This window comes from Cetorhinus maximus, chromosome 14 (assembly GCF_964194155.1).
Source record: "Cetorhinus maximus chromosome 14, sCetMax3.hap1.1, whole genome shotgun sequence".
Classification (NCBI taxonomy): Eukaryota; Metazoa; Chordata; class Chondrichthyes; order Lamniformes; family Cetorhinidae; genus Cetorhinus; species Cetorhinus maximus.
The window spans coordinates 64,506,270-64,532,945 of NC_135892.1; the positions used below are offsets into that span (position 1 = coordinate 64,506,270).

At 43.7% G+C, this 26,676-nt stretch overlaps 1 protein-coding gene and 1 non-coding gene across 6 annotated transcripts in view; one reads left to right on the forward strand and one right to left on the reverse strand.

Moving 5' to 3' along the window:
• Nucleotides 1-26,676, forward strand: part of LOC144689692 (follicle-stimulating hormone receptor-like) — a 203,983-nt gene that overhangs the window by 115,437 nt on the left and 61,870 nt on the right. For all 5 annotated transcript variants that reach the window (XM_078556999.1, XM_078557004.1, XM_078557000.1 and 2 more), the window contains exon 3: nt 7,065-7,139. In XM_078556999.1, the coding sequence (XP_078413125.1) occupies nt 7,065-7,139 (75 nt within the window). The remainder of the gene's footprint in view (nt 1-7,064; nt 7,140-26,676) is intronic.
• Nucleotides 17,338-17,587, reverse strand: LOC144690229 (small nucleolar RNA SNORA53). Its single transcript, XR_013578824.1, has one exon. It is a non-coding gene; the product is annotated as a small nucleolar RNA SNORA53 (small nucleolar RNA).

Consider the following 26,676-nt stretch of genomic DNA (forward strand, 5'->3'; position numbering starts at 1 on the left):
CCCCCCCGAACTCCTTCCCTTACACCTACCTTCCTATTTGAATGTACGAAATAGGAACAGAAGTAGGCCATTTAGTCCCTTGAGCCTGCTCCACCATTCATTAAGATAATGGCTGATCTGTTTGTGTTTCGAAGTCCACATCCCATCTACCCCTGTTAACCTTTAATTCCCTTGCCTAACAGGAACCTATCCACCTCCGTCTTAAAAATATTCAGTGACACTATCTCCACCGCCCTCTGAGGCAGAGAGTTCCAAAGTGTGGCATTCTCCCCCATTACACCCTCTTCCACCATCCTCTCTCCACCCCCCTTCCAACCTCACCCCCCAATACCTTGGTCCCTCCCAACCTCACCCCCTGACACCTTTGTTTCCACCCCCCTCACAACCTCAACACCCCCTCACCTGGTGCATCTTCTTCTCTCAGTCAAACCTAGACCTTCCTCTCCCAACCAGCCTCCCCCAACCCCAGTACACCTTCCTCTCCCACTCACAAGTGGACCTTCCTCTTCCCTCCTCGCTGATCATCCATAGCAGCCCATGGTCAAGACTATGATGTTCTGAAGCAGACCCGAGACACCAACAGAGACCTCCCACCTTCCATGAGCTGCTTTGCAGCAGAGCCATATCTATGAGAGTGCACCCAGCGTGCAATGCACGTGTTCATGCAGGGTCTGGCAGCTGTAGCAGGGCTCTAGCACCTTTTGCTCCTCGGATGTCCATGACCTGAGCAACGGGAAGTCCCGACTTCTGCACGTAACACTTGTCCAGACATGTTCTGGATCAGCATGTCTTCCTGCCAGTGTAATGGTGTATCTGGCGTTGGGGGTCGATTCCAGTTGGGCCTTACTTTACATCCCATTAGCAGGATGCAAAGTGGGTTCACGCCTGCCTCCAGCGGGATTGGCGTTCCACCATGGCAGACACCATTGGTTGATCCTGCTGTGCTTTTATGCTGGCATGACAATGCTGTTTGACCTTCTCGCCATATTGTCCCCCTGCCCCCCCCCCACCCCTTTGCCGTGAAGCTCAATACCAACGGGGCCAGTAAATTCTGGCCTATACCATCAATTAAATCTCGCAAGGAAATTCTTCATAGATCCTCCCTAATTTTTTAGGTAATCATGGAATTTTCCACAATAGACATCAGTTCCACTGGTCAACCCACTTTGTTGTCCTCCAAAGAACATCTCCCAATCCTGGCAGCACAGAAACTACCGTGTCTATCTCAGTCTTCAACTTTCCCTGTAACTCCCATTTCTGTTCCAATTTGATTTGTTGCTTAAATCTATTTTCCTACATTCCAAATGCAGATTTTTAAGATTAAGTATAAAATCCTACTCCTTTCGTGAGGCATTGTGAAAAAGACTGCTTAAATAATTTAATCCACTGCAACTAACTTTAGAAGCTATTACAGTGAAGTTTTAGGGTTGTCGTCAGCAGAAATAATGGAAAAAATGCTCCTCTTTCATCAGAATGATACAAAGGCTTTCAAAGATAGAACACCTGGTGCTCTCCAGTCGAGGTCAAATATGTTTGAGGAAAACAAAGTCCTTGGATTTTGCGTTGCCATTATTAACAGTTTATGAGCACAAATAGAGTGTTATTCAAAGACTCTCCACTTTTCTGAACGTAACTTGCCTATTCAAATATCAAAACTCAATGCAATCATATTCTCAACCTGGCAATACTCACAATGAGATGCCATTAAATATACATTTGTAACCAAGAAATTACAAAGAAGCAAGTCACAAGAAGCCATACGCATGCAGCAACACATCTGAAAAAGCAAGATTTTTTTTTACATTTGTCCTTGGCATGTGGGTGTCGCTGGCTAGGGCAGCATTTACTGCCCATCCCTAACTGCCCTTGAGAAGTTGGTGCTCAGCTGCCACCTTGAACTGCTGCAGTCCATGTGGTAGGTTTACCCACAGTGCTGTTAGGGAGGGAGTTCCAGGATTTTAACCCAGCGACAGTGAAGGAACAGCGATATAGTTCCAAGTCAGGATGGTGAGTGACTTGGAGGAGAACTTCCAGGTGGTGATGTTCCCATGCATCTGCTGCCCTTGTCCTTCTAGATGGTAGTGGTCGCAGGTTTGGAAGATGCTGTCGAAGGAGCCTTGGTGAGTTGCTGCAGTGCATCTTGTAGGTGGTACACACTGCTGCTACTGTGCGTTGGTGGTGGAAGGAATGGATGTTGGAGATGGTGGATGGGATGTCAAGATCCTGTCAAGGACAAGTAATAGCGCTTGTAGGTACCTTGATTTTTTAAAAAAGTGAATACATTTTTGTAGCAGTAATTATTCATCAATAATTGTAGTCAAAATATATTTTGATAATTTTTTTCTTTACAAGTGATCTTGACTCGGGCTACCATAATGTTTTGGCAATATAAGCCATGAATAATGTACTTTATGCTTGGCCTATATGAATCTTGGGTAATATCAGGCACGTTGGTAGTACAAGTCCTACAATTGATTTTCAGGTACTTGCGTTACATAGAATTACACACAACTTACAGCATGGAAATTGGCCATTCAATCCAACAGGTTTATGCTCCACACAAGTTGCCTCCCACCCCTGTTCATCTAACCCTGTCAGCATAGCCTGTTATTCCCTTCTCCCACAGGTGCTTATCCAGCTTCCCCTTAAGTGTATCTATGCTGTTCACCTCAACAACTCCCTGTAGGAACAAGTTCCACATCCTAACCACTCGGTGCAAAAAAAGCCTTTATTCCCGATTGGATTTATTAATGACTGTCTTATATTCATGAAATGTAATTTTGATCTCCTCCATGAATGGAAACATTTTCTCTATGTATATACTATCAAACCCTTTCATTATCTTCAAGACTTTATCAGGTCACCGACCCTTCCTCTCTCCCCCTCCTCCCCACCCCACTCCCACCAATCCCCAATGAGTCATGGTAAATGATTGTTTTTCAGGTCTGAGGACAGTAGACAGTAGTGCTCCCCAATGGTCAGTGCTCAGACCATTGTTTTTTATGATACATAAAAATGACGTGAATTTTGAAATACACAGTCAAAATTTGCTGATGATACCAAACTTGGAGCTGTGACAAACAGTGAGGGTGATACCAGTCGACTGTAACAGGACATGTAAATAGGCTCCCAAAATTGGCCACAGAAAAGAATGAGGTGATACATTTTAGCAGAAGGGATAGGGAGAGGCAATATAGGCTCAGTGGCACAGTTCTAAAGAGTATACAGAGACAGAGGAACCGGGGGTAAATGTGCATAGATCTTTGAGGATGGCAGGACATATTGAGAGAACATTTATAAAAGGATTTAGGGCTTCATAAAGAGAGATATTGAGAACAAGAGCAGAGAAGTTACGCTGAACCTGCGTAAAGCTCTGGTTAGGGCACAACTAGAGTTTGGCTTCCAATTCTGGTCATCACACTTTAGAAAGACTGTGAGGGTCCTGGAGGGGGCACAAAGGAGATTTACCAGAATGGTCCCAGGCATGAGGGGTTTTAGCTACAAGGTTAGTTTGGAGAAGCTGGAGTTGTTCTCCTTGGAGCAAAGGAGATTGAGGAAGATTTGTTTAAGATTATGAAAGGTTTAGAAAAGATAGATAAAGAAAAGCTGTTCCAATTAGCTGATGGTACAAGGGACACAGATTTAAGGTTTTGGGCAAGAGCTACAGAGGGAATATAAGGAAGAACGTTTATACACAGCAAGTGTAAATGAGCTGGAGCTCGCTGCTCATGAGAGTGATGGAAGCGGAGATGATGAATAATTTCAAAAGGAAATTTGATGGGCACTTGAGCCAAATAAACTTCCAAGGATACGGGGATAGAGTGGGGAAATAGGCCTGATTGGACTGCTCTACATGGTGATGTTTATTATCCACCCACCTTACTTCATCTCTTATCAATGTATCCTTCTAGCTCTTTCTCCCTCATGTACTTACCTAATTATCTAAATAAGGCCACACATAAAGAATAATGAGATGTCCACGATTCCAGGAGGCACTTTATGCCAACTGAGTAATACACAAGGTCGTGTGAGTCCCTTCAGTAAAGTAATGGAAAAAGAAAATTGACAACAAAAGGAGAGGAAATAAGAAATCATTGCTGAGTTAAATCGAATGATTTTAAAAATATGTACCTCAAAATTCTTTGGTACATGATGCCATCAATTTTGACAAAATTGCACCCGCCAATGGCTTCCAATGCTAACAGACTGGCATTTGGAAGGTTGTTGGGAGGGTACCTAATTTGGAAGGGGCAAGGGGCACAAAAACCACTACAGGCTCATCTTTAGTATCTGCCCATAAACTTTGCCTTTCACCATCCTGGGGATGATGGCGCTATTGCCCAGTTACAGCCATGTTCCTCTCGGGCCACAATGCAAGTATTTTTTTAATTTTATTTCTACAAAAACATTTTTAACAAATGCGTAAATCCAAAGGGATATGATCGAAGAGCACATTGTATGTCTTAAGCATTGTTCTCAGTTTTAGGGGTTGAGATTTTATGGCTGTAGAAGGGATGGAGCTGAGGGATGTTGGAGGTATGGGAGGCAGTGGCATAAAGTCACTCTGACATCAATCCGCCAGCTTCGCATTTTACCAGTGGCAAACAGCAAGTCAAGTGTGAACTGTGCGTGCTTCAAAATTAACAATTGAGAGCTTGTTAAGCTGATTAAGATTCCAATTGACCGAACTATACAAGGCAAGTGGAGGCCATGGGGCGTCAGAGGCCCAGCAGCTATTTAAGGGTGGCAGCTGATGTCATTGCTGCATTCGGCAGCCAGAGGTTCAGCCAGTTCACAGGAAGGCTGGTGCAGCGCGGCCAGAGTGAAAAGCATGAGGGTGGAGAGTTATCGTGCCAGGGATTTTGGGTCAAGCCTCCATCATGTCAACTAGCTCCTGGCCTGGGCATCAATTGAGAGGGGCCTGAGAGGAAAGTGAGGTGGGCAATGTTGAGGAAGCAGCTGGCAAAGTGGCCCTTCAGACTGACTTTGCCCAAGAGCCATGGGCATCATGTACTCAGGAGGCAGCCCTCCAGTAAGGAAGAGAAGCTGAGAGGGAGGGAGGTGTCGGCACACAGTTCTGGACAGCAGCAACCTCATGTGTAACTGCAGGGGCAACCTCGGGATGGAGAAGTGGCTGAAGGGCACAGAGGAGAGCACAAGCAGGCATCAGCGCAAAGAAGATGGTACCCGGCCACAAAGGTATAAAGACAAAGGTTGAACTTGACTCCAGTGAGGAAGCATAGGACAGAGGCAGTGGAGAAATACACTAGCCATGCGGCGATTTGAGTCATCATCGAGCAGACCACCAGTCCCCTGAAGATGAGATTCTGGTGCCTGGATAATTCCAATGTGCCCCAGCAAGAGTTTCCCGGCTCGTGTTGGTCTGCTGCACTTTACACAACCTGACGCTGCAGAGGAGGGGAGGCCCTAGCCACTGAGGGTTTAGTGGAGTCCGAGGCATCCTCAGATGAGAACAATGATGAGGAAGCTGATGACCAGCTGCAGCTGGAGACAGTGCCATATGTAATGTCACCGTATTAGTAACTCAGAGGCCCAGGCTGATGCTCTGGGGACACAGGTTCAAATCCCACCACAGCAGTTGGTGGAGTTTAAATTCAATTAATAAAATCTGGAATTTAAATCTAGTCTCAGTGATGGTGACCATGAAACAATCATCAATTGTTTTGAAAACCCATCTGGTTCACTAACGTCCTTTAGGGGAGGAAATCTGCTTTCCATACCTGGTTTGGCCTACATGTGACTCCAGACCCACAGCAATGTGGTTGCCTCTTAACAGCTCTCTGCAATGGCCTAGCAAGCTATTCAGTTCAAGGGTAATTAGAGATGGGCAACAAATGTAGGCCTTGCCGTTGATGCCCACATCCCATGAAAGAATAAGTTAATGAAGCATCTGGAAAGATTTGAGGGGCCGCATGGAGGGTGCAATGACATGGTGGAAAGGAGGCTTTCGAGGTGCTCATACATACACGATTTGAAGAAGTCTTCCCACAGTACCTGCCTAATAAAGATCTGCCTTCAGTCTTCACTGTTGTCATTCATCTGAATTGCAAACCCAGGTCCCCTCACCCAATGTCACCGAGTTGTTCTGGATGGTCCAAAAGACAATCTAACCGAATGAGCAGATAATTGGCAGATGAAATAGAATACAGCAAGGGGTGAGCTGATACATTTTAGCAGAAGGGATAGGTAGAGGCAATATAGACTTAATGACACAGTTCTAAAGCCTGTGCAGGGACAGATGGACTTGTGAGTGATGTGATCTTTGGCAGGACACATTGAGTTAGCAAAGAATGTGGAATCTCGGGGCTCCTAAATAGAGGCATTGAGAGAAAAAGCCAGGAAGTTATGCTGAACTTATATAAAGCTCTGGTTGGGCCACAACTAGAGCATTGCTTCCACTCTTGTCACCGTACTTTAGGAGAGAAGTGAGGGTCCTTGAGAAGACGCACATGAAATTTACCAGAAAGGTTCCATGGATGAGAGATTTTAGCTGCAAGAATAGGCTGGAGAAGATGGGGTTGTCCTCCTTGGGGCAAAGGAGGTTGAGAGGATATTTGCTAAAGGTATACACAATTATGACAAGTATAGATCAGGTAAAAAGCTGTTCCTATTAGCTTATGGCACTTGGACGAGAGGGCACAGATTTAAGGTTTTGGGCAAGAGATGCAGAGGGAATGTGAGCAACAAAATTTTTGTGCAGCAAGTGGTAATGACCTGGAGCTCTCTGCCTATGAGGGTGATGGAAGCAGGGATGACCAATGATTTCAAAAGGAAATTGGGTTGACACTTGAGAAAAATAAACTGACAGGGCTTCAGGGAAGGAGAAGGTGTATGAGACTAACTGGATTGCTCTATAAAGTGCTGAAATGGGCTCAATGGGTTGAGTAGCCTCCTCCTATGCCATAATTGACTCTTATGATTTCATGTTATACCTATAATAATAATTCTGTAATACCCATAGCATTATGGAAGACAATATTGAAATATCCTTGTGTTATTTTAATTTTTAATCTCATCTTTATTCTGTTTTTTGCATATGGCAGTTGGGTGCTACAGAATGATGTTCTGGAGAACATTGAAGAAAATACCTTTGTCAATCTACCCAATCTTAATGAAATGTAAGTAAATGCACCTTGTAACCAGTTTTTGTTGGAGAATGAAAAAATACAATGTTTGCTTGAAGCTCTTTTTATCACAACATTCAGTGTTAAAGTTTGTTTGTGTTAATATCTATTTGTGTAAAATATATAAGGTGAACAGCTTGTGTAGTAGATAAATGCTGGAGAACTTAGACATATGGGCTGTATATGTCAAATACGTATCAATATTTTCATCGTCATAGGATCCAGTGATCACAAAATAGCCAAATTTGTGCAGTATGACTTTTCTGTCAGATGTTCAATAGGGGTATGTTACAAGATAGCAATAAATTATGTTTTAAATTACTAACTGGTGAGAGCTGAGCCAAAGTAGTTAATGAATAAAATCAGAAGATAGGGATGTATTTGCCTTTCATGTCACATACATGGAATTAATGGGGGTGAAATTGTTCTTTGGCTAAATGCAAAATGGACGATGGCAAATTGGTAGCTTGCTTAACTCTTCAATATAAACCTCAATGGAGGAGAAAATCGGTCAGAATGTAAAATGGCCTGCAATTCACTGACACCCATTGTGCACCATGACCAAAAATCAGCTTTACCCTCCATACAATTTATAGTGAACAATTTCTGTGGTCTCTACTACTTTTCCAACACTGCCAGTCTCAAAGAAGTTCTGGTTTCCCTGTCTTGATTGTCCTTAACCTCTCTGTTCATACTATTTTCCATTCAGAACTGGGTACAATAAGCCCCAACTTCTACCCTTCAATCCTGGATCGTGAATTGTTGATTTGCTCTTCATCCTTTGGTAGCATTGTACACACATCCCATCCTGACCTTATCTAGAATCCACAAGTTGCACTTTTTTAACACAAGTCACAAGCCAGCGCACAAGTCCTGTCCGATATTTCCATTATTACTCCAGTAGTGCTGAGGACCCGTGTTGTACCATGCCATACCATTATTACCATCTGGCTGCCTATAATTAGTTTAGCATAGAATGGGAATCAGCCCTGAGCTGCTGTTGCATATGGCTCAGTACCAAACTGGCTGTACATTTACCAAAACAACAATTGAAGAAATATGCTAACTTAATCTCTGTGCAGGTCTTGAGACTAAGAGCAGGGGAACTGCAAGTTCTGAATTTGGACCATTCTGGCGACTCTGGCCTTTGTCTTTCTCACCTGCTGTCCTATTTATGTTTTGCTTCTCATAACAGCATTTTTCTTTCTGTTTTGTGAATTACAGCTACTAAAAGGAAATGAGCGGCAGCATGTAGAATCTATTTTGTAGGTTTCAGGTCACAGCTTTCATTATCAAGTGATTGATCTAACTGCAGGCAGTTTGTTTTGGCTATAACATAGATTGTAACATTTTCACTCCCAGGCTGGGTGTGTTGATACGGGAGAATTCCTGGCTTTGCAAACCCAAACTTTAAAAATGGCTGCCTGGGCATTGGATTTTCAGTTGGGAGGGGGGTGGGGTGTGGGGCGTGGTGAGCTGGATTAGAGTTCAGGGCGGGCACCCCTAGAAGAACTGAGGAGAATGGTGGGTGTGGAGACCAGTTGGATGGAAGGCCTGCCTCAGGGTTCCTGCACTGCATCCAAAATATTAAAAGAAGAATAAAACATGAAACATCCCTCAGTACTCGGCACACTCCCCATACCCATCTGTGCCAACCCATGCCACCTCATGCTCCCCACCCACCCCCAATGACCCCTCATGCCCTCCATGCTAAGTTAGCCTCTAAACAAGCTTTATGGCCCCTCATACCCCCATGCCAGACTTTCCCCCTGCCCACCCTCCATGCCCCTTTACAGCCCCCACGCCAAGCTATGCCCCCCACCAACCCTCCATGACTGTTTACGGGCCACATGCAAAGCTGTGACATCCACAACCCCCACCCCCCGGCCCTTTATAGCCACTATCCCAACTTAATGCCACTCCATGCCCCCACTAACCATCCTTTTCCCTTATACCTACCATGCCAACTCACCTTGTATCCACCATAGGCAGACTTCAGAGATGAGATAAAATAAAGTTCTATAAAACTTCTAAGTTCCTGTTGCAGACCTTACTATATTGGAAAATGAACACTGTCCTTCATTAAAAACCCACTTACTACATTTACATTCCTTCAACTCAATGAAGCCTTATAACATTCAATGTTTTGTTCAAGTACACAATCCTGCACATCAACAAGCATTGGAATTCATCGTCCTACATCAAAGAGTCTGTAACTACTTGTAGCTGTCAATCAAACTGTTAAATGGCAAGCACCCTACAGTGATAATGGATGGTTGTGAAATCAGTCATAGATGATTAATTAAGTAATGGAAGCCCTCAGGCTCCTGTCAACAGAGAGAGTGAAATAACAAGCAACCATTTTTTTAACCTTCAGACATTTTTCTTTTTTTTTCAAAGATTTAAAGGCAGGACTTTTAAATGCTTTGACAGCTTTATAGCTCCCTTTGACAGCTCCCTTTGACAGTTCACCTTGACAATTTTGACAAGTCCTCTTGACAGGCCCTCTGGACAGTTGCTTCTGACAGATTTGATTTTTACAGATCTGTTGACAGTTCTAATTAGTTTGACAGTGATGCAATTTTTGCACACATTTATGCCCACTTCTAACAATTCTAAAGGGCATCTTAACTTTTTATTTCATTCATTCACAGGATGTGGGCTTCGCTGGCTGGGCCAGCATTTATTGCCCACCCCTAGTAGCCCTTGAGAAGGTGATGATGAGCTGCCTTCTTGAACCACTGCAGTCCCTGTGGCGTAGGTACACCCACAGTGCTGTTAGGAAGGGAGTTCCAGGAGTTTGACCCAGCGACAGTGAAGGAACGGTGATATATTTCCAAGTCCGGATGCTGAGTAACTTGGAGGGGAACTGCCCTTATTCTTCTAGATGGTAGTGGTCGTGGGGTGACCATCAACTTCTAATTTAATGCTCCAATTTTTATTTTATGTTTCGTTAACAACTTCTAAGAAGGTTATTTGTTTTTTCCTATGGCTCTTCCGCTACTTGAATTTTACTTTGTTTTGTTGTAACCTCTTTCTTCCCATGAGTTACAGGAACTTTGGATCTGCAGACTATTTTAAAATGTCCAAACTTCCCACAGTTGTGGCACTCAGCTTCTGCTGCTGCGCATTCTTCCCGCTTGCGTAGGGTTTTCCTGCCACACCAATAGCACCTCAAGGTAACAGTTTGCACGCTTTTTCCCGACTTTGATGGCTTTTGCTTTGTCTGCTTTGTCCAACATATGGAATGGTTTCACCTGTTTTTGTCCAAGGGACACCACTTACCCTGCAAATAACTGCTCTATTTAGCTTCCTGAGCTCAGTCTGTTGTGCTATTTGTACTGTCTTTATGATGAGATACAGAAACAGTATAGAGAAAGCAAGCGTAGGTGGACCAAGGGTAATATTGAATCTGTTCGTGTCCACTCAATTAGTAAATGCTCAACAATTTTTTTATTCATTCATGGGATGTGGGCCTGACTGGCTAGGCCAGCATTTATTGCCCATCCATAATTGCCCTTGAGAAGGTAGTGGTGAGCTGCCTTCTTGAACCACTGCAGTCCATGTGCTGTAGGTACACCTGAGGTGTTGTTAGGGAGGGGGTTCCAGGATTTTGACCCAGCGACAGTGAAGGAACGGTGATATATTTCCAATCCAGGGTGGTGAGTGACTTGGAGGGAAACTTCCAGGTGGTGGTGTTCTCATGCTGCCCTTGTCCTTCTAGATGGCATTTGGCTGTCATTTTTAAAAATTCATTCACGGGATGTGGGCTTCGCTGGCTGAGCCAACATTTATTGCTCATCGCTAGTTGCCCTTGGGAAGGTGGGGGTGAGCTGCCTTCTTGAACCACTGCAGTCCATGCGGTGTCCGCGATGTGGTTCCGCAGGGTAGTGTCCTCAGCCCAACCATCTTCAGTTGCTACATCAAAGGCTTTCCTTCCATCATAAGGTCAGAAGTGGGGATGTTTGCTGATGATTGCACAATGTTCAGCACCATTTGCAACTCCTCAGATACTGAAGCAGTCCATGTCCAAATGCAGCAAGACCTGGACAATATCCAGGTTTGGGCTGACAAGTGGCAAGTAACATTCGTGCCACACAAATGTCAGGCAATGACCATCTCCAACAAGAGAGAGTCTAATCATCGCCCCTTGATGTTCAATGGCATTACCATCACTGAATCCCCCACTATCAACATCCTGGGGGTTACCATTGACCAGAAACTGAACTGGACTAGCCATATAAATACAATGGCTACAAAAGCAGGTCAGGGGCTAGGAATCGTGTGACAAGTAACCCACCACCTGACTCCCCAAACCTTGTCCACCATCTACAAGGAACAAGTCAGGAGTGTGATGGAATACTCCCCACTTGCCTGGATAAGTGCAGCTCCCACAACACTCACGAAGCTTGACACTATCCAGGACAAAGCAGCCCACTTGATTGGCACCACATCCGCAAACATTCACTCCCTCCACCACTGACGCACAGTAGCAGCAGTGTGTACCATCTACAAGATACACTGCAGGGATTCACCAAGGCTCCTGAGACAACACCTTCCAATCTCATGACCACTACCATATAGAAGGACAAGGGCAGCAGATAGATGGGAACACCACCACCTGGGCATTCCCCTCCAAGTCACTCATCATCCGGACTTGGATATATATCGCCGTTCCTTCACTGTCGCTGGGTCAAAGTCCCGGAATTCCCTTTCTAACAGCACTGTGGGTGTACCTACACCACATGGACTGCAGTGGTTCAAGAAGGCAGCTCATCACTAACTTCTCAAGGGCAACTAGGGATGGGCAACAAATGCTAGCCCAGCCAGTGAAGCACACATCCCACAAACGAATAAAAAAAAATTGAGGTGAGTGTGATACACGAAGGATCCACGTGCACTGGGGTGTGCTTACACAAGGCTCCGAAAGGCCCTGCTACACACACACTTCTCCCTCCAGGATCACTGGTTGGCCAGCTGCTCCCTCTCTGGTGACAGACGACGAGGTTGATAGGCTCACAGGCAAAGAGGACTCAGAAGGAGAAGACAACCTCTGAGATTCCCGAGTGGATTACCCAGGGGTGCCCAGCTACTGCTCCTCCCCCCTTTGAGTGCCGGGGACCTGACTCCTTGAGGGGAAGGAGCACCTGGAGGGACATTGAGGTGCCTTGTTTTCCTCTCCCATTGTCTCTGCAGAAGCTCACCCATGGCTCCTGAGATGGAATGCAGATCCACCTCCCACACTGGACTGGTGATGCAGCTGCCCGTCCTGCAGCCAGAGAGGGGGGTGAGGACATCATGGTGGGCCTCCACTGCTTCAAAAGGCGCTCGAGGGATGTTCACTGAAGCAAGGGGCTGAATTCTTTTTGCCTTTCGGGGCCACCCTGTCTTCCGTGCGGCAGTCCTGGGCTGGACGCACTGAGGGATGTGTGCACCACTGCGCTTTATCTGTGGCACCTGGCGTGATAAAGCAGCGAGGTGATGGAGTGGCGGGCGAATGAGAATCCACCCGCCATGGAAATGGCATGTTTCCCAGGAATGCATAATTAATGCGGCGGGTTTGGATGATATGGCGCAAGAAGTCGCCGTTGAGGCTGGCGGATAAAACGCCATTTTCTCCTGCCGGCTACAGCACTTAGTGCAAATCTGGGACAATCCCACCCTTGGCCGCAGTCAATAAAATGGGCGCAAACTGATCTTAAAATTGTGAACAAAAAATCTGCCATGAATGAGTTCAATCGGGCATATTTTTAAAATGTAATCCTTTAAAAAATAATTTTGCATTTAAATTATTCCTGTATGTATGTAAGAGTGGTAACTTTGCACAGTTTGATTAACACAGTTGCAAATTGATTGATTGCAAAAAAATGCACATTTTTAATTTTTATTTTTAAACACAGTGCCAATCCACCAGCTGTGATTGACCCACTTCTAAATAACAGAAGATGACTTTTAAAAAGTACACCAAACTATTTCCTGGTATATAACTAACAGATTCTTTGTTAATCAAAAGAAACATTCAAAAGCTTTTAAAATGTTCCTATTAGTGCCCTTGCACCCAAAAGAATCAGCTTAATTTTTATATACTTCTCAAAGGCTGCAAACAAGCACCGATTAATTCATACTGGGAGTGTGGCCAGTTTCGTAGGCAGGACCTGCTTCTAGCACAATGTTTTGGAAACTAGGGCAAGAGATTGGAGAAACTCGAGTTGTGCTAAACACATTTAGTGTATAAAATTCACCAATCTTTTGTGCCGATTACATTGATTATGACCGAATTACAATGCAAAAATACAGCAAAACAAATGGAAACATCCAGGCCAATATATGCTGCACTGTTGGCAGGTTTAAAGGTGGTGGGGAGTGTATAAAATCCAGCTGGCATCATGCTTGCCACCTACTTGCCTGCTGCTGCCCTCATTGTGCCTAAATGGTGGCGAGGGAGCTGTTAAGCAGCCTTCCCTCCCTTGGGGCTATTTGGGCCTTTGGCCAATTAATCACCACTTAAGGACCTCATCCCGCTGCTGAGGGTATTATACCCATGGCAGGGGGGTGGCTCAGAAAGCCCAGCAGCTTTACTGCGTGGGCTGATATCAGCCAAGGATCGGGAATGTGGGGGGGTGGGCGGGGAGGTGGGGGGGGAGGGGTCCTTGATTCTTGCTCGCTGGTCAGGCCCCACCTTTAATTATCCAATTGAACAGCAGCTCTCTAAGGCAGGACTTGCTCCCTAGAGAGGGGAAGAAGTCCCGCCTTCAGCCAGTTAATGCTGCTCCCAGCATGAAATGGTTGTGGGCAGCCATTGGGATTGTGGACGGACTTTTTAGCCAGGGAGAGCAGAGCCTACGGCACTGTGTTAAATCCAATCTCTGTTGCAATTTATGTCAGCAAATTTTGCAAGTAGGCTCGAGGAAAAACAGAACTTGCAAAAATGTATGAACATAAGTTTGCAAACTGATTTGTATTTGTGCATGCAGTATTGATGACCTGAAGACAATGCTGATATGACTCTTCCTGAATGTTAGCAATAATTATACTGGTTGAGGACGTGATAATGGGTTACAATTATTTAACATGCTTTGATATTTGCAGCATCTTACATTCCACAATGCATTGAGACATAAATCCTCAGAATTAGCAGAACATTGGAGTATTGATATTTATGTCTATACCAATAAGAGGTTGGCCACAACTTATTGAGGCAATAAAAAAAATCAAGCACTAGACTCTCTTTCTCAAGTGATTGAATCTAAATTAGGGATGTTATGCTAAACCTGAATCAAACCTTAGTTAGACCACACTTAGAGCAATATGTGCATTTTCAGTCGCCAAATTATAAAATATATATAGAGACACTGGAGAGGATACATGGATGATTTATAAGGATGTTACCAGAAATGTGTGGGTATACATATCAAGAAAGGATTGACAGGCTAGGTCTCTTTTCTCCTGAAAAAAGAAGGTTGAAGGGTCACTTATTCGAGGTCTTTAAAATTCTGAAAGGTTTGATAGAGTCGATACAGAGAAGATGTTCCCTCTTGTGGGGAAGAGCATAACCAGAGGCCATCAATATAAGATAGTCTCTATGAAATGCGATAGGAAATTCTTTACCAAAGACTGGTAATAATGTGGAACTCACTTCCACAGGGAGTGGTTGAAGTGAATAATTTCTCTTCCCTCTTTAGCAGTCCCTTGAAGTGAGAAGGATTCTTGCCGTAGAGCCCGTGGCAAGAGCTTGCACGTGGAATCCTTTAATGTGGGGAATGCTGCTGCATCGCAGTTACCACACATTTCTGACCAGGAAGCACTCCTGCTCTTACCACCTGCCGTAGGCTTATTGGAAGGATTTACAGGTTGACAATCAGCCTGCTTGGCAACACCATGCATGCACCTTCTGTGGTCATCATGTCACGGAGTGCAGGTTGAAATCAGAGCTTCTGGCTCAGAGGTAGGGATGCTAACCACTGCACCACAAGACTTCATGTAGACACATTTAAGGGGAAGTTAGAAAAGCGGATGAGGAAGAAGGGAATAGAGGGTGATGATGGTAGATTTAGATGAGGAAAGGTGGGAGGAGGCTTGAGTGGAGCATAAACACTGGCATGGACTGGTTGGGCTGAATGGCCTGTTCTGTTGTGTTTTTTCCTAATTCTGCCTTCCATTTACTCAGACTCAGGAGTTTATTTTCTAGTGGCATTTTTAGTTTTGATTTCAGCATAATGCTGAAGGGCAGTGGACTCCTCAATGCCTGTTGCTATCTAATGAAAGTAGAGTGCAGCAATCTCTCATCTTCATAGAATGCTTTTAGAGCAGGGCCCCTGGGATCAGCGTTCCTGCTCTTGTCAGCTAAGCAAGCTGAGCTTGCTGTCCAGGCTTTGGCTCATTCTCTGTCCCTTCCACCTGCTCCTGCTCACTTATGGTCGGTGCGTCATGCTGTACATCTTCCTTGCCTCAGTTTTTCCAATTCCCTTTGGGTGTTTTCAGAGTCAGTGTGAGGAACTGTGTGTTATGAAATATGAGGTTTGTCTACTGCCCCCAGTTGTTCATCTTGTGGTACATCTAGATGAAGGAAAGAGGAACATGTGTTATTCCGGTGGTTTGATGGCAACATTTTAAATGCAGCTCTCTAATGAATGAGTGGCTTGGAATTTCTAGTCAGTGTAAGCATTAGTGCTACTGTGTGATTTCAATTTTTATTTCTGGCACTGGCAAAGCCATATTTATTTTCCCTCCCTACTTGCCCTGAGACGGCGATGGGCCATCTTGAATGGCATTTGTTTGCACAATTGAGGATGTTAGAGCCCTGACTTTACTTGGAGTGGAAGTCAGAGGTGCAGGGACTTTTGTTTACAGCAAACACTGTTGCTCCTCCTTCTGCCATTTGAAGCCCCATCTTGCATCCCAAAGCAATTAACAACATTAGTGCTTCTCCTGGGGCTGCATGACTTGACCCACCTTCGTTGTTTCACAGCCTTGTCTTACCTGGATTGCTTGAGTGTCCCACCCCTTCTAAAATGACAAGCTGTTCCAAAAGAGCAAGCAGCTCATCAGCAGAATGCTAATGAAGTCCAACCATGAAAACAGCTTGGGCCTCTGACTAAAACTGGATGAAACGATGGGCTCACTCTGCACCCCACCCACCCAATATAAGCAGTCACATGCAAAACCAAACCCAATAGGGGTCATTTTCCTGAAACTGTGCTCCTGGCATGCAATCTGCAAGAAACATGAGGCAGTAATTCTGAGCACCATCGATATGCTGAAACCTTTGAGAGCTTGTGCACACTCTGCAAGATGTGATAGCTGGAATGCTGTTTCAGATGCAGTGATTCCATCTGCTATCCCTGCAGTTCACATTAGAATACATGTTCTGTCCACAAAGTTGTGGAATTGTCTGGACAATATCCTGATGTAGGCCTTTCACCAGCTTCATTGTAGACCTGTGTACTGCTTCAACACAGATAACAACTCATGCTCAGGTAGTACAGTGCAATAATGAGGGAGTCCTGCACTGTTGAAGGTGCCTTTTTCTCAGATAAGTCATGAAACAGAGTCCCCATTTGCTCTATCAGATGGATTTAAAATATTCCATGCATTGTTTTGAAGAAGGGCAGGGGAGTTTTCCCAGTGCCCTGATCAATATTGATCCTTCAAACAACATCATTAAAAATATCTAGCCATTATCTCATCACTGTTTGTAGGAGCTTGCTGTGCACAAATAGTCTGTTTTGTTTCCCAAACTACAACAATGACTACACTTCAAGGGTACTTCATTGACTGTAAAGTACTTTGGGACATCCTGAGGTTGTGTACAGCATTATGTAAACACAGCAGAGCATGGCAGCAATCAGCATGGCGAAAAAAGTTGATTCTCCCAGAGCTGGAGACTGATAACATTTCTGTATTTTATGAGTCATTTTAACACCAGTGAGGACAGATGGTGACTGCAGCCTAGTTAAATGTCCCTTTCCTCAACAAGTTCTAACACTGCTCCCAATCAAACATGACTCAAATTATATCACGAAGCAGGAACCAGCATAAATTATCAACCTCGGAAGATAACTGTTATTTTACTGCTCTTATACAATAGCCAATTTTAAAAATATCTTTATGCATAAAGAAAAGCCTTAGACTTCTTTGCAAAAGTTTGAAAATGCAGGAGCAGTCAGGTTTCATTGCAATATTTAAACCAGATGGGCTTTGATAAAGCAAAGTCCTGATATCAGAAACAGCCTGGAAAAACAGGATATTCACATCAGAACAGAGAGGCTACTGTGCAACTAAATTACTTTAACACGCCAATGACTCAAGCACCTTTGACTACAACAACTAAAGTTGAGGAATGTTACCTGCTGGCCCACTGGAGAACCCAACGCCAGGGGTACAAAGAGATTTACCAGCAAGGCAAAACAGATACATCCCAACAGTGGGCTAAAGAGCGAGTGTGTGTATTTTTTAAATAACTGTCTCAAACAAATCTCCAACTACAGCACGCCATCCAGAATTCACTACTTCACAGTAGACTTCAAAATCTTCCCAAAGATACTTGAAAATCAAGAAGTGAAAGAGAGGGAGAAACTTAAAACAATTACCATAACTAGGGAAAAGGTACTAGGGAAAACTCTTAGACCTAAAGGGTGACAAGTTTCCAGGACCTGATGGTCTGCATCCTAGGGTCTTAAAGGAAGTGGCTTCAGAGATACTAGAGGCATTGTTTATAATCTTCTAGAATTCCTTAGATTCTAGAATGGTCCCAGAAAATTGGGAAATAGCAAATGTAGTGTCTTTATTCAAGAAAGGAGGGAAACAGAAAGCGGGAAACTAAAGGCCAGTTAGCCCAACACCTGTCATAGGGAAATTGCTGGAATTCACCATTAAAGAGGTTATAGCATGATACTTAGATAAGCATAATGAGACCAGGCAGAGATAATCTTTTGAGGAAGTAACAAGCAAGTTGGATAAAGGGGAACCTGTAGATGTGGTGAACTTGGATTTCCAAATAGCATTTAATAAGATGCCACATCAAAGGTTTTTTTAAATTCACTCATGGGATGTGAGCGTCGCTGGCTAGGCCAGCATTTATTGCCCATCCCTAATTGCCCTTGAGAACTGAATGCCTTTCAGAAGGCATTTCAGTGTCAACCTGATAGGTTTTTACGATATTCAGCAATGGTTTAATGGTTATCATCCATGGTACCCCAGAGCATTACCCTGGATTACTAGACCAGTGACAACATCCTTACACCACCGCCTCCCCGATGTTACCATATTGGTATAGTGGTATTGCCACTGGACAAGCATTCCAGAGACCCAGGGTAATGTTCTGGGGACCTGGGTTTGAATCCTACCATGGCAGATGGTGAAATTTGAATTCAATAAAAATCTGGAATTAAAAACCTGATAATGATGACCACGGAACCATTGCCAATTGTTGTAAAAACCCATCTGGCTCACTGACATACTTTAGGGAAGGAAATCTGCCATCCTTACCTGGTCTGGCCTACATGTGACTCCAGACCCACAGCAATGTGGTTGACTCTTAAATGCCCTCTGAACAAGGGCAATTAGGGTTGGGCAATAAATGCTGGCCTAGACAGTGACACCCACATCCCGTGAACGAATTTAAAAAAAAAACATAAAATAGAGCTCATTGTGTAAGGGGCAATATATTAACATGAATCAAGGTTGGTAAGCTAACAGGAAGCAGAGAGTAAGAGATAAATGGATATTTTTGGGGTTGGCAAGCTACAACTAGTGGAGTGCCACAGGGATCAGTGCAGGGTCCTCAACTATTTACAATCTATATCAATGACTTGATGAAGGGACCAAATGTATGGTAGATAAATTTGTCGATGAGACCAAGATAGGCAGGACAGTAAGTTGTCATGAGGAGGTAGATAGTTTACAAAGGGATAGAGATAGATTAAGTGAGTGGGCAAAAGTTTGGCAGATGGAGTATAATGTGATAAAATGTGAACTTGTGCACTTTGGCAAGAAGAATAGAAAAACAGTGCACTATTTAAATGCAGAGAGACTGCAGAACTCGGTGGTACAGAGTGCTCTGGCCATCCTGGTACTTGAATCACAAAAAGTTACTATGCAGATAAAGCAAGTAATTAAGAAGGCAAATGGAACGTTGGCATTTATTGCAAGAGGAATATAATATAAAAATAGGGAAGTTTTACTACAACTGTACAGGGCCTTGGCGAGACCACATCTGGAATATTGTGTGCAGCTTTAATCTCTTTATTTGCAAAAGGATATAATTGCATTAGAAGCAGTTAAGATAAGGTTCACTCGACTGATTCCCGGGATGAGGGACTTATTGAACAGGTTGGGCCGATACCCATTAGGCTTTAGAAGAATGAGACAAGATCTTATTGAAACATATGAGATCCTGAGTGGACGTGATAGGATGGATACTGGGAGGATGTTTCCTCTTGTAGGAGAGACTAGAACTAGGTGACACAGTTTAAAAATAAGAGAACTCCAATTTAAGATGGAGATGAGTTTTTTTTCTCTCAGAAGGTTGTTAGTCTGGAATTCTCTTCTCCTGAAAGCGATGGAGGCTGGGTCATTGAATTTACTCAAGACTGAGTTGGATAGATTCTTGATGGACAAGAGAGTCGAGGGTTATGGGGACAGACCGGAAGCTGGAGTCGAGACTGTAATCAGGTCAGCCATGACCTTTTCGAATGGCAGAGCAAGCTTGAAAGGTTGAATAGCCTATTCCTGCTCCTAAGTCCTATGTTACTATGTTCCTATGAATTCCATTTTGCTATTCTTTGTGTAAGTGACCTTTAAGAACCCTGTTATTTTTCTTGATATTGTTTGGTCCTACATGGAGCATTGTCACTGGGTCGTTTGCAGTGCCCTTCATTATCTCTTTGAACCTCTCTTCAATATGTGCTGGTCCAGCTCCCAATAGACAGCTTAACATCTATAGGAATTGTCCTTACAACTGTGCTGGCCCATGTGGTTTTGGGGGGAAAATCCATATTTTATGTTGGGGTGATGGTGCCTTTAAGAACTAGGTTTCTGTAGAAGATGCTTTCTGGTAAAGCACCTTGCTTCCAGTAACTGATCAGTTTCCTGGGAGATAAACAAATAGAAAAACAGTCAACAAGAAGCTAATTATTTTTCTTGATATTGTTTGGTCCTACATGGAGCATTGTCACTGGGTCGTTTGCAGTGCCCTTCATTATCTCTTTGAACCTCTCTTCAATATGTGCTGGTCCAGCTCCCAATAGACAGCTTAACATCTATAGGAATTGTCTTTACAACTGTGCTGGCCCATGTGGTTTTGGGGGGAAAATCCATATTTTATGTTGGGGTGATGGTGCCTTTAAGAACTAGGTTTCTGTAGAAGATGCTTTCTGGTAAAGCACCTTGCTTCCAGTAACTGATCAGTTTCCTGGGAGATAAACAAATAGAAAAACAGTCAACAAGAAGCTAATTATGGGGCTGATTAGGTTGCAGGTGCGGTTCTGTTTCAAGCAGGGTTTTAGTTAAGGATAAGCTTACTGCAGGAAACATCTCTTTCAAGCAGAAATTCTGTGTTGGCTGAAAGAGTTTGAAATTCTTGGTAACTGAAGGACTCCTGAGATGAGCTTCTGAGACAGCCAAGCTCAGAAGAGAAAGAGAGAGATTTAAAGGCAAGACTCATAGGGGAGAACTTTCTCCCCATTGGGCGGGCCGGTCAGGAGCGAGCACGGAGCTGATCGCCACCCGCGATCGGCTGCGCGCCGCCATTTTACGTGGACGGGCCAATTAAGGCCTGACCAGGCATGACACGTGACTGGTAATGTTCAGTGCTACCTGTCTGGGTGGGGAGAGGAGGGAGAGTTGGGGCCTGCGCTCTTTCGCGCATGCATACAAAAGAGCACAGAAATCCCCCTGAGGCACAGAGCTGCCTCAGGGAGATTAAGCCCAGTTTCAAAATTCAAAATAAAAAAGGTAAAAATCATTTACACATGTCCCCTCATGTGACAGCGTCACATGAGCTGGAACATGTTTATCAAATGTTTAAAAATATTTATTAATTTAATAAACTCTTCATGAAACCTCACCCCGCCTGTGGATGAGGTTTCATGAAAAATGCCACCCGGGCTCTTCGCCTGCCCACCAACCTTAAGGTTGGACCGGCAGCCCTGTCAAATTGCTTAATTAGTTTATTAATGGCCTTAACAGGCCTTTGACAGTTCGACAGGCGTGTAGCCGACTCCGGTGCGCACCCACCAAACGAAAGATCGGAATGATGCGTGTTGGCATCAGGAATGCAAGCCTGACGTCACCGCGCGTCATTTTACGCATCAGCGTGTGGGGCCCGCCCCCACAGGCCGAACAGAAAATCCTGGCCATAGTTGAAGAGTAGTAAAATCAGGAGAGTTCTGACACTAGGCAGCTACGCTTAAGGCGACATCCATGTTGAACAGGGAGTCTACAACCATGGAACATTTGGAGGAGAATTAAAGGGACAACCTTGCTGGAAGTAAGCGGAAGGGCCAAGAAACCTCAACCCTTATACGAGTCTTTGAATTCAAAGTGGTCAGTGTCCCACTTTCTGATAAGTGCCTGACTTGCGCTTATTGAGAGCAAGTCAAATGGGTGTAGAAGGAAATTTGAATTAAGAAGTTTGATTTAGAGTAGAAGTAACTGAGTTCTTTGTACTTTTAGTATCGTTAATGTAACTGGTTATTAAAGCTAGAATGTAGTTATTAGCATTCATGTTCTTTGATTTTGGAGTAGTTTTTTTTTGTTTAAAACCATGAACCTTGTAGCTTTACTCCTTTAGTGAATGTCTGGGTTTTCATATTCAAAAAAAGAACTAAACAAGTTACCGGTCTCTATCGAGATCATAACACAATGTATAAGTTGATTTATTTTCCTGAACAAAGAATTTGCTGCAAATGTAATCTGTATGTGAGGGAACAAGAGGGTAAACCCTACTTCATCTTGTCCTCACCAACCTACCAGTCACAGAGACAGGAGTGACCATCACACAGTTCTTGTGGAGACAAAGTCCCAACTTCACATTGAGGATACCCTGTATCATGTTGTGCGGCACTACCACCGTTCTAAATGGGATAGACTCAGAGCAGTTCTAGAACCTCAAAACTGGGCACCCATGAGGCACTGTGGGCCATCAACAGCAGCAGAATTATATTCAACCACAATCTGTAACCTCATGGTCCAGCATATACCTCACTCTACCATTACCATCAAGCCAGGGGATTAACCCTGTTTCAATGAAGAGTGCAGGCGAGCATGCCAGGCGCAACACCAGGCACACCTACAAATTGGATGTCAACTTAATGAAGCTACAACTTGCGTGCCAAACAGCGGAAGCAGCATGTGATAGATTAAGCAATCCCACAACCAATGGGTCAGATCAAGGGTCTGCAGTCCTGGCACATCCAGTCATGAATGGTGGTGGACAATTAAACAACTAACCAGAGAAGAAGGTTCCACAAATATCCCCAACCTCAATAATGGGGAAGCCCAGCATATCAGTGAAAAATACAAGGCTGAAGTATTTGCAGCTGTCTTCAGCCAGAAGTGCCAAGTGGACGATCCTTCTCGGCCTCCTCCTGAGGTCCCCAGCATCACCGATACCAGTCTTCAGCCAATTTGATTCATTGCATGTGATATCAAGAAACGGCTGAAGACTTTGGATACTGCAACGGCTATGGGCCCTGACAGCATTCTGGCAGGATTATTGAAGACTTGTGCTCCAGAACTAGCCTCTCTCCTAGCCAAGCTGTTCCAATGCAGCCACAACACTGGCAGTGTGGGCAATTGCCCAGATATATCCTGTCCACAAAAAGCAGGACAAATACATCAGGCCAATTATCACCTCATTAATCTACTCTCAAAGTAACAGCACCATTTACCAGGTAGATAGTACAAGCCTTCACACAACTTTGCAACCCTGTCTTACCTCACCACCTATACCCATACTCCAGAAGGGTAATTGAAAATCTTGCCCTAACATATCTTCAAACAGCTTTATCATTGTATTACAACCTAACATGATGCATGTTCTGTAACTGGCACATAGGATGGGGCGTAGAGTGACTGACATCATGCATATGATCATTCAACTTACAATATCTTAAGATTATTTATATACCTCCATGACGAGAAAGCATTTATATAATGCCTTTCATGGCCACTGGATTCCCAAAGTGCTTTGTAGTCAATGAAGTACTTTTGAAGTGTGGGGCATAAAAGTGCTAACTTTTTGTCTTTTCCTTCCTTGTGGGTGATGAGTCTCAACCACTGGATGGGCATGTCAGAAATCCTGCCAAGTGCTACACGTGATTAATTGTTTGGTTGCTTTCCTGAATTTAAGATATGTGTTCTCCAGCAGACAAGATTATATGTATATGGAAAGTCAAAAATTACTTCAGGGAACAAACCTGAGCAGGAGGCAGGCTCAGAAATTGCATGCCTTACATTCTTTAGAAAAGGCCCCCCTGAATGAGCTTGTATATAACACTATCAGGTCACAGGCTTACAACTAGCTGAGGGATAGTGCCAACCAACTTTTACATCTGATTCAGAAACAGAAAACGCTGGAAGAATTCAGCTGGTCTGGCAGCATCTGTGGAGAGAGAAACAGAGTTAACGTTTTGAGTCTGTATGGCTCTTCCTTAGAGCTAGAGAAGTAGAAATGTGATGGATTTTATGCCATTTAAGAAGGGGTGGAGCAGGTGGAGCAAAATAGATGGTCAGGGACAGGTGGAAGCTAAGTAGAAATTTGACAAAAATGTCATAGACACAGGACAAAGGGAGTGTTAATGGTAGAATTAAAGACTAAAGAAGGCGCTGATAGTGGCAAAGAGGTAAGATAGCAGAATGTGTTAATGCCAGAACAAGGGTCAGTGCTCTGTGAAAGCAAAACAGAAAAGCAAGTGACAGATGGTCCTGTAGAGTGGTGGGAGGGGCAGGTGGAGCAGTGGTTGGTGTAAAAGATTTTACAAATGAATTTTAAAAAATGAATAAATAAATTTTAAAAATTTAAAATCGGATTGAAAAGGGGTAAAGATGGAGGAGAGAGTTCATGGTCTGAAGTTGTTGAACTCAATGTTAATTCCGGAAGGCTAATTGGGCCCTGGGAGGGAGGGTAAGGGGTGAGGGCAGAGTTGCAGAAGATGGGAAAGACAGAGTTGAGGGACCTGCCAACCACAGTGGGGGGAAACCTCGCTTGAAGAAGAAGGAAGCCATGTCAGAAGCGTCATTTTGGAGGGTAGCATCATCTGAATGAATGCGATGGAGGCAAAGGAACTGAGAGAATGGCATGGAGTTCTTAGAGGAAGCAGAGTGTGAGGAGCTGTATTGAGATTGCTAAGGGAAGCGGTAGGCTTGTGATGAATATTGGTAGACAGTCTATTACTAGAAATGGAGACAGAGGGGTTAAGGAAGGGAAGGGAAGTGTCGGAGGTGGACGATGTGAAGGTGAGAGAGGGGTGAAAATTGGAAGTAAAATCAATAAATTTTTCTAGATCCAAACAAGAGCATGAAGTGGCACCAAAACAGTCACTGTACATCTGATTATTCATCCAACTATCACTGACAGAAGTAGAGCATCATATCAAACAGTTAATATCATGATATGAGCTCTATTAGAAGGTATGTCTTGGAACCAATACTGTTATGATGCTGTTGGGGACCATTAACTTTTAAACAGTTTTTAACAGTCAGTAATTAACCAGAAGAACTACACCACAAGATTCCATGTTTCTTAACAAAACTAAACTTTGTCGTTTATGTAAAGAGAAATTAAATAACGCAAGCAGCATTAAATTCCCCACCCCCACCAACCCCCTCACCAAGAGTCTCCTGATCATTTGAAATCTTGATGGTTCATTCACCTTTCCTGGAACCAACCTAAGAGATATATCACAGGTCTCTGGAATTCACTCTGATTTCTCTTCAGTGTTCCAGCTATTCTCCGAGGTACAAGATTTCATGGGAGTCCTTCCATTAGCTTTTGGCTAAGCGACCCTACAACTTTCCTTTAAAACCTCATGGCCCTAGTTTCCACAGTTCAAGCATGGGCCTCTCTCAACTCCTGTGCAGTGGCTTAAAACATCAGAGATTTCCAGTCGCCCGCTGTTATAGTTTCAAACTGGAAGCCAAGCTGATTACTTCCAGAACTCCAACTGTAACACGGTTAACTCCCTTTCACTGAGTGGATTACTGTAGATTTCTTACTTTAGCTGCCAGTTAAACAAATCTTCCAGTCGTTTTTCCCCTTACCAACTTTGTCTTATACCGAATAACAGCTCCCAATCACAGGTTGTGTCAAGGACGATAGATATAGTGTTTACTCTCCTTAAGGTGTAGGTCTGGCTTTATCTCTCAACTTCCAAGGAGTTACAAACTAGATCCAAAGCTGACACAGTCACTTAACTGCTTTCCAAACATCAAACAGTCTTGTCTGCTGGCTATGCACTAACTGAATTCACAGAAATAAACTCAAAACAAAGAATCTCACTAAGCTCCACCCATCCCCATGGCAATGTGATGCACAGGGTCTGTTCCCAGGTAGAAAGGCAAATTAACTACCTTTTAGTTCCAAAGTTTTCCTTTAAGTCTGGGAAACCACATGAATAACTTATATTTCTAGCAAAGACAGGACAATGCTTCCCAGACTTACTGACACCATTATGAAGCTAAAAGCAAGCTTCCTGCTGTTTTATTATCTTACCTTTCGAGCCCCTAACCTCTTAAGTCAGCATGATCCCAGTCTTTTAAGCGTAATAGACATCAAGCTTGTTTGAATTGCATTTACTTCAGGGTTGCTTACCAGTTTCTTAACCATTTTTCTACAGTTAAAACTTTAATTCCTAAAACTAAAAGTTATATTCTAAAACATATGAATTACGAACTAGACATTTGCAACAATCCTCTAACATTTTATGTTATTGTGGGCCTGGAACAGGAGCTTGCTAGCACAACACAAGACCCAAGACATGGCACCTCACAGCTTTCCTATCACCAATGTTTTCAAGTATCAACACAACTACATATTACCCAGAAGAGGCTGTTTGTGAGCTTGACGGGGTAGCATTGGCTGAGTCATGATGTATAGATGAAGTGATATTGTTAGAGGAGGCACTATAACTGCCATCAATACTGCCATCAGTTGTAGTTTGAGGAATGCAATAGTGTATTGACATAAGGCAGCCAAATTATATTCCTATTGCTATACAGTGGAAAAGAAAATTAAACAGCTAGCTGTACTGACCTATTTATCAGTCACCCATGTAATATATTTGCGGATAGCATGTGGGCTTATACAGTATTACAGTGATTCCCTCACTGGAAGGTGTCAGAGGCAGAAAAATTGTCGGCAATAGTAAAATTGTTTCACACAGACATGGTTATCCATGGTCATTTTCAGTATGCCAGTGCCTGTACTTATGGTTGATGATACCATGGAAATGCAGAGCCTGATTCTAGTCTGACTCTCCTGAGCACATCTCACTTTCCAACCAGTATTCTATTCTGAATAATAATGGGAATG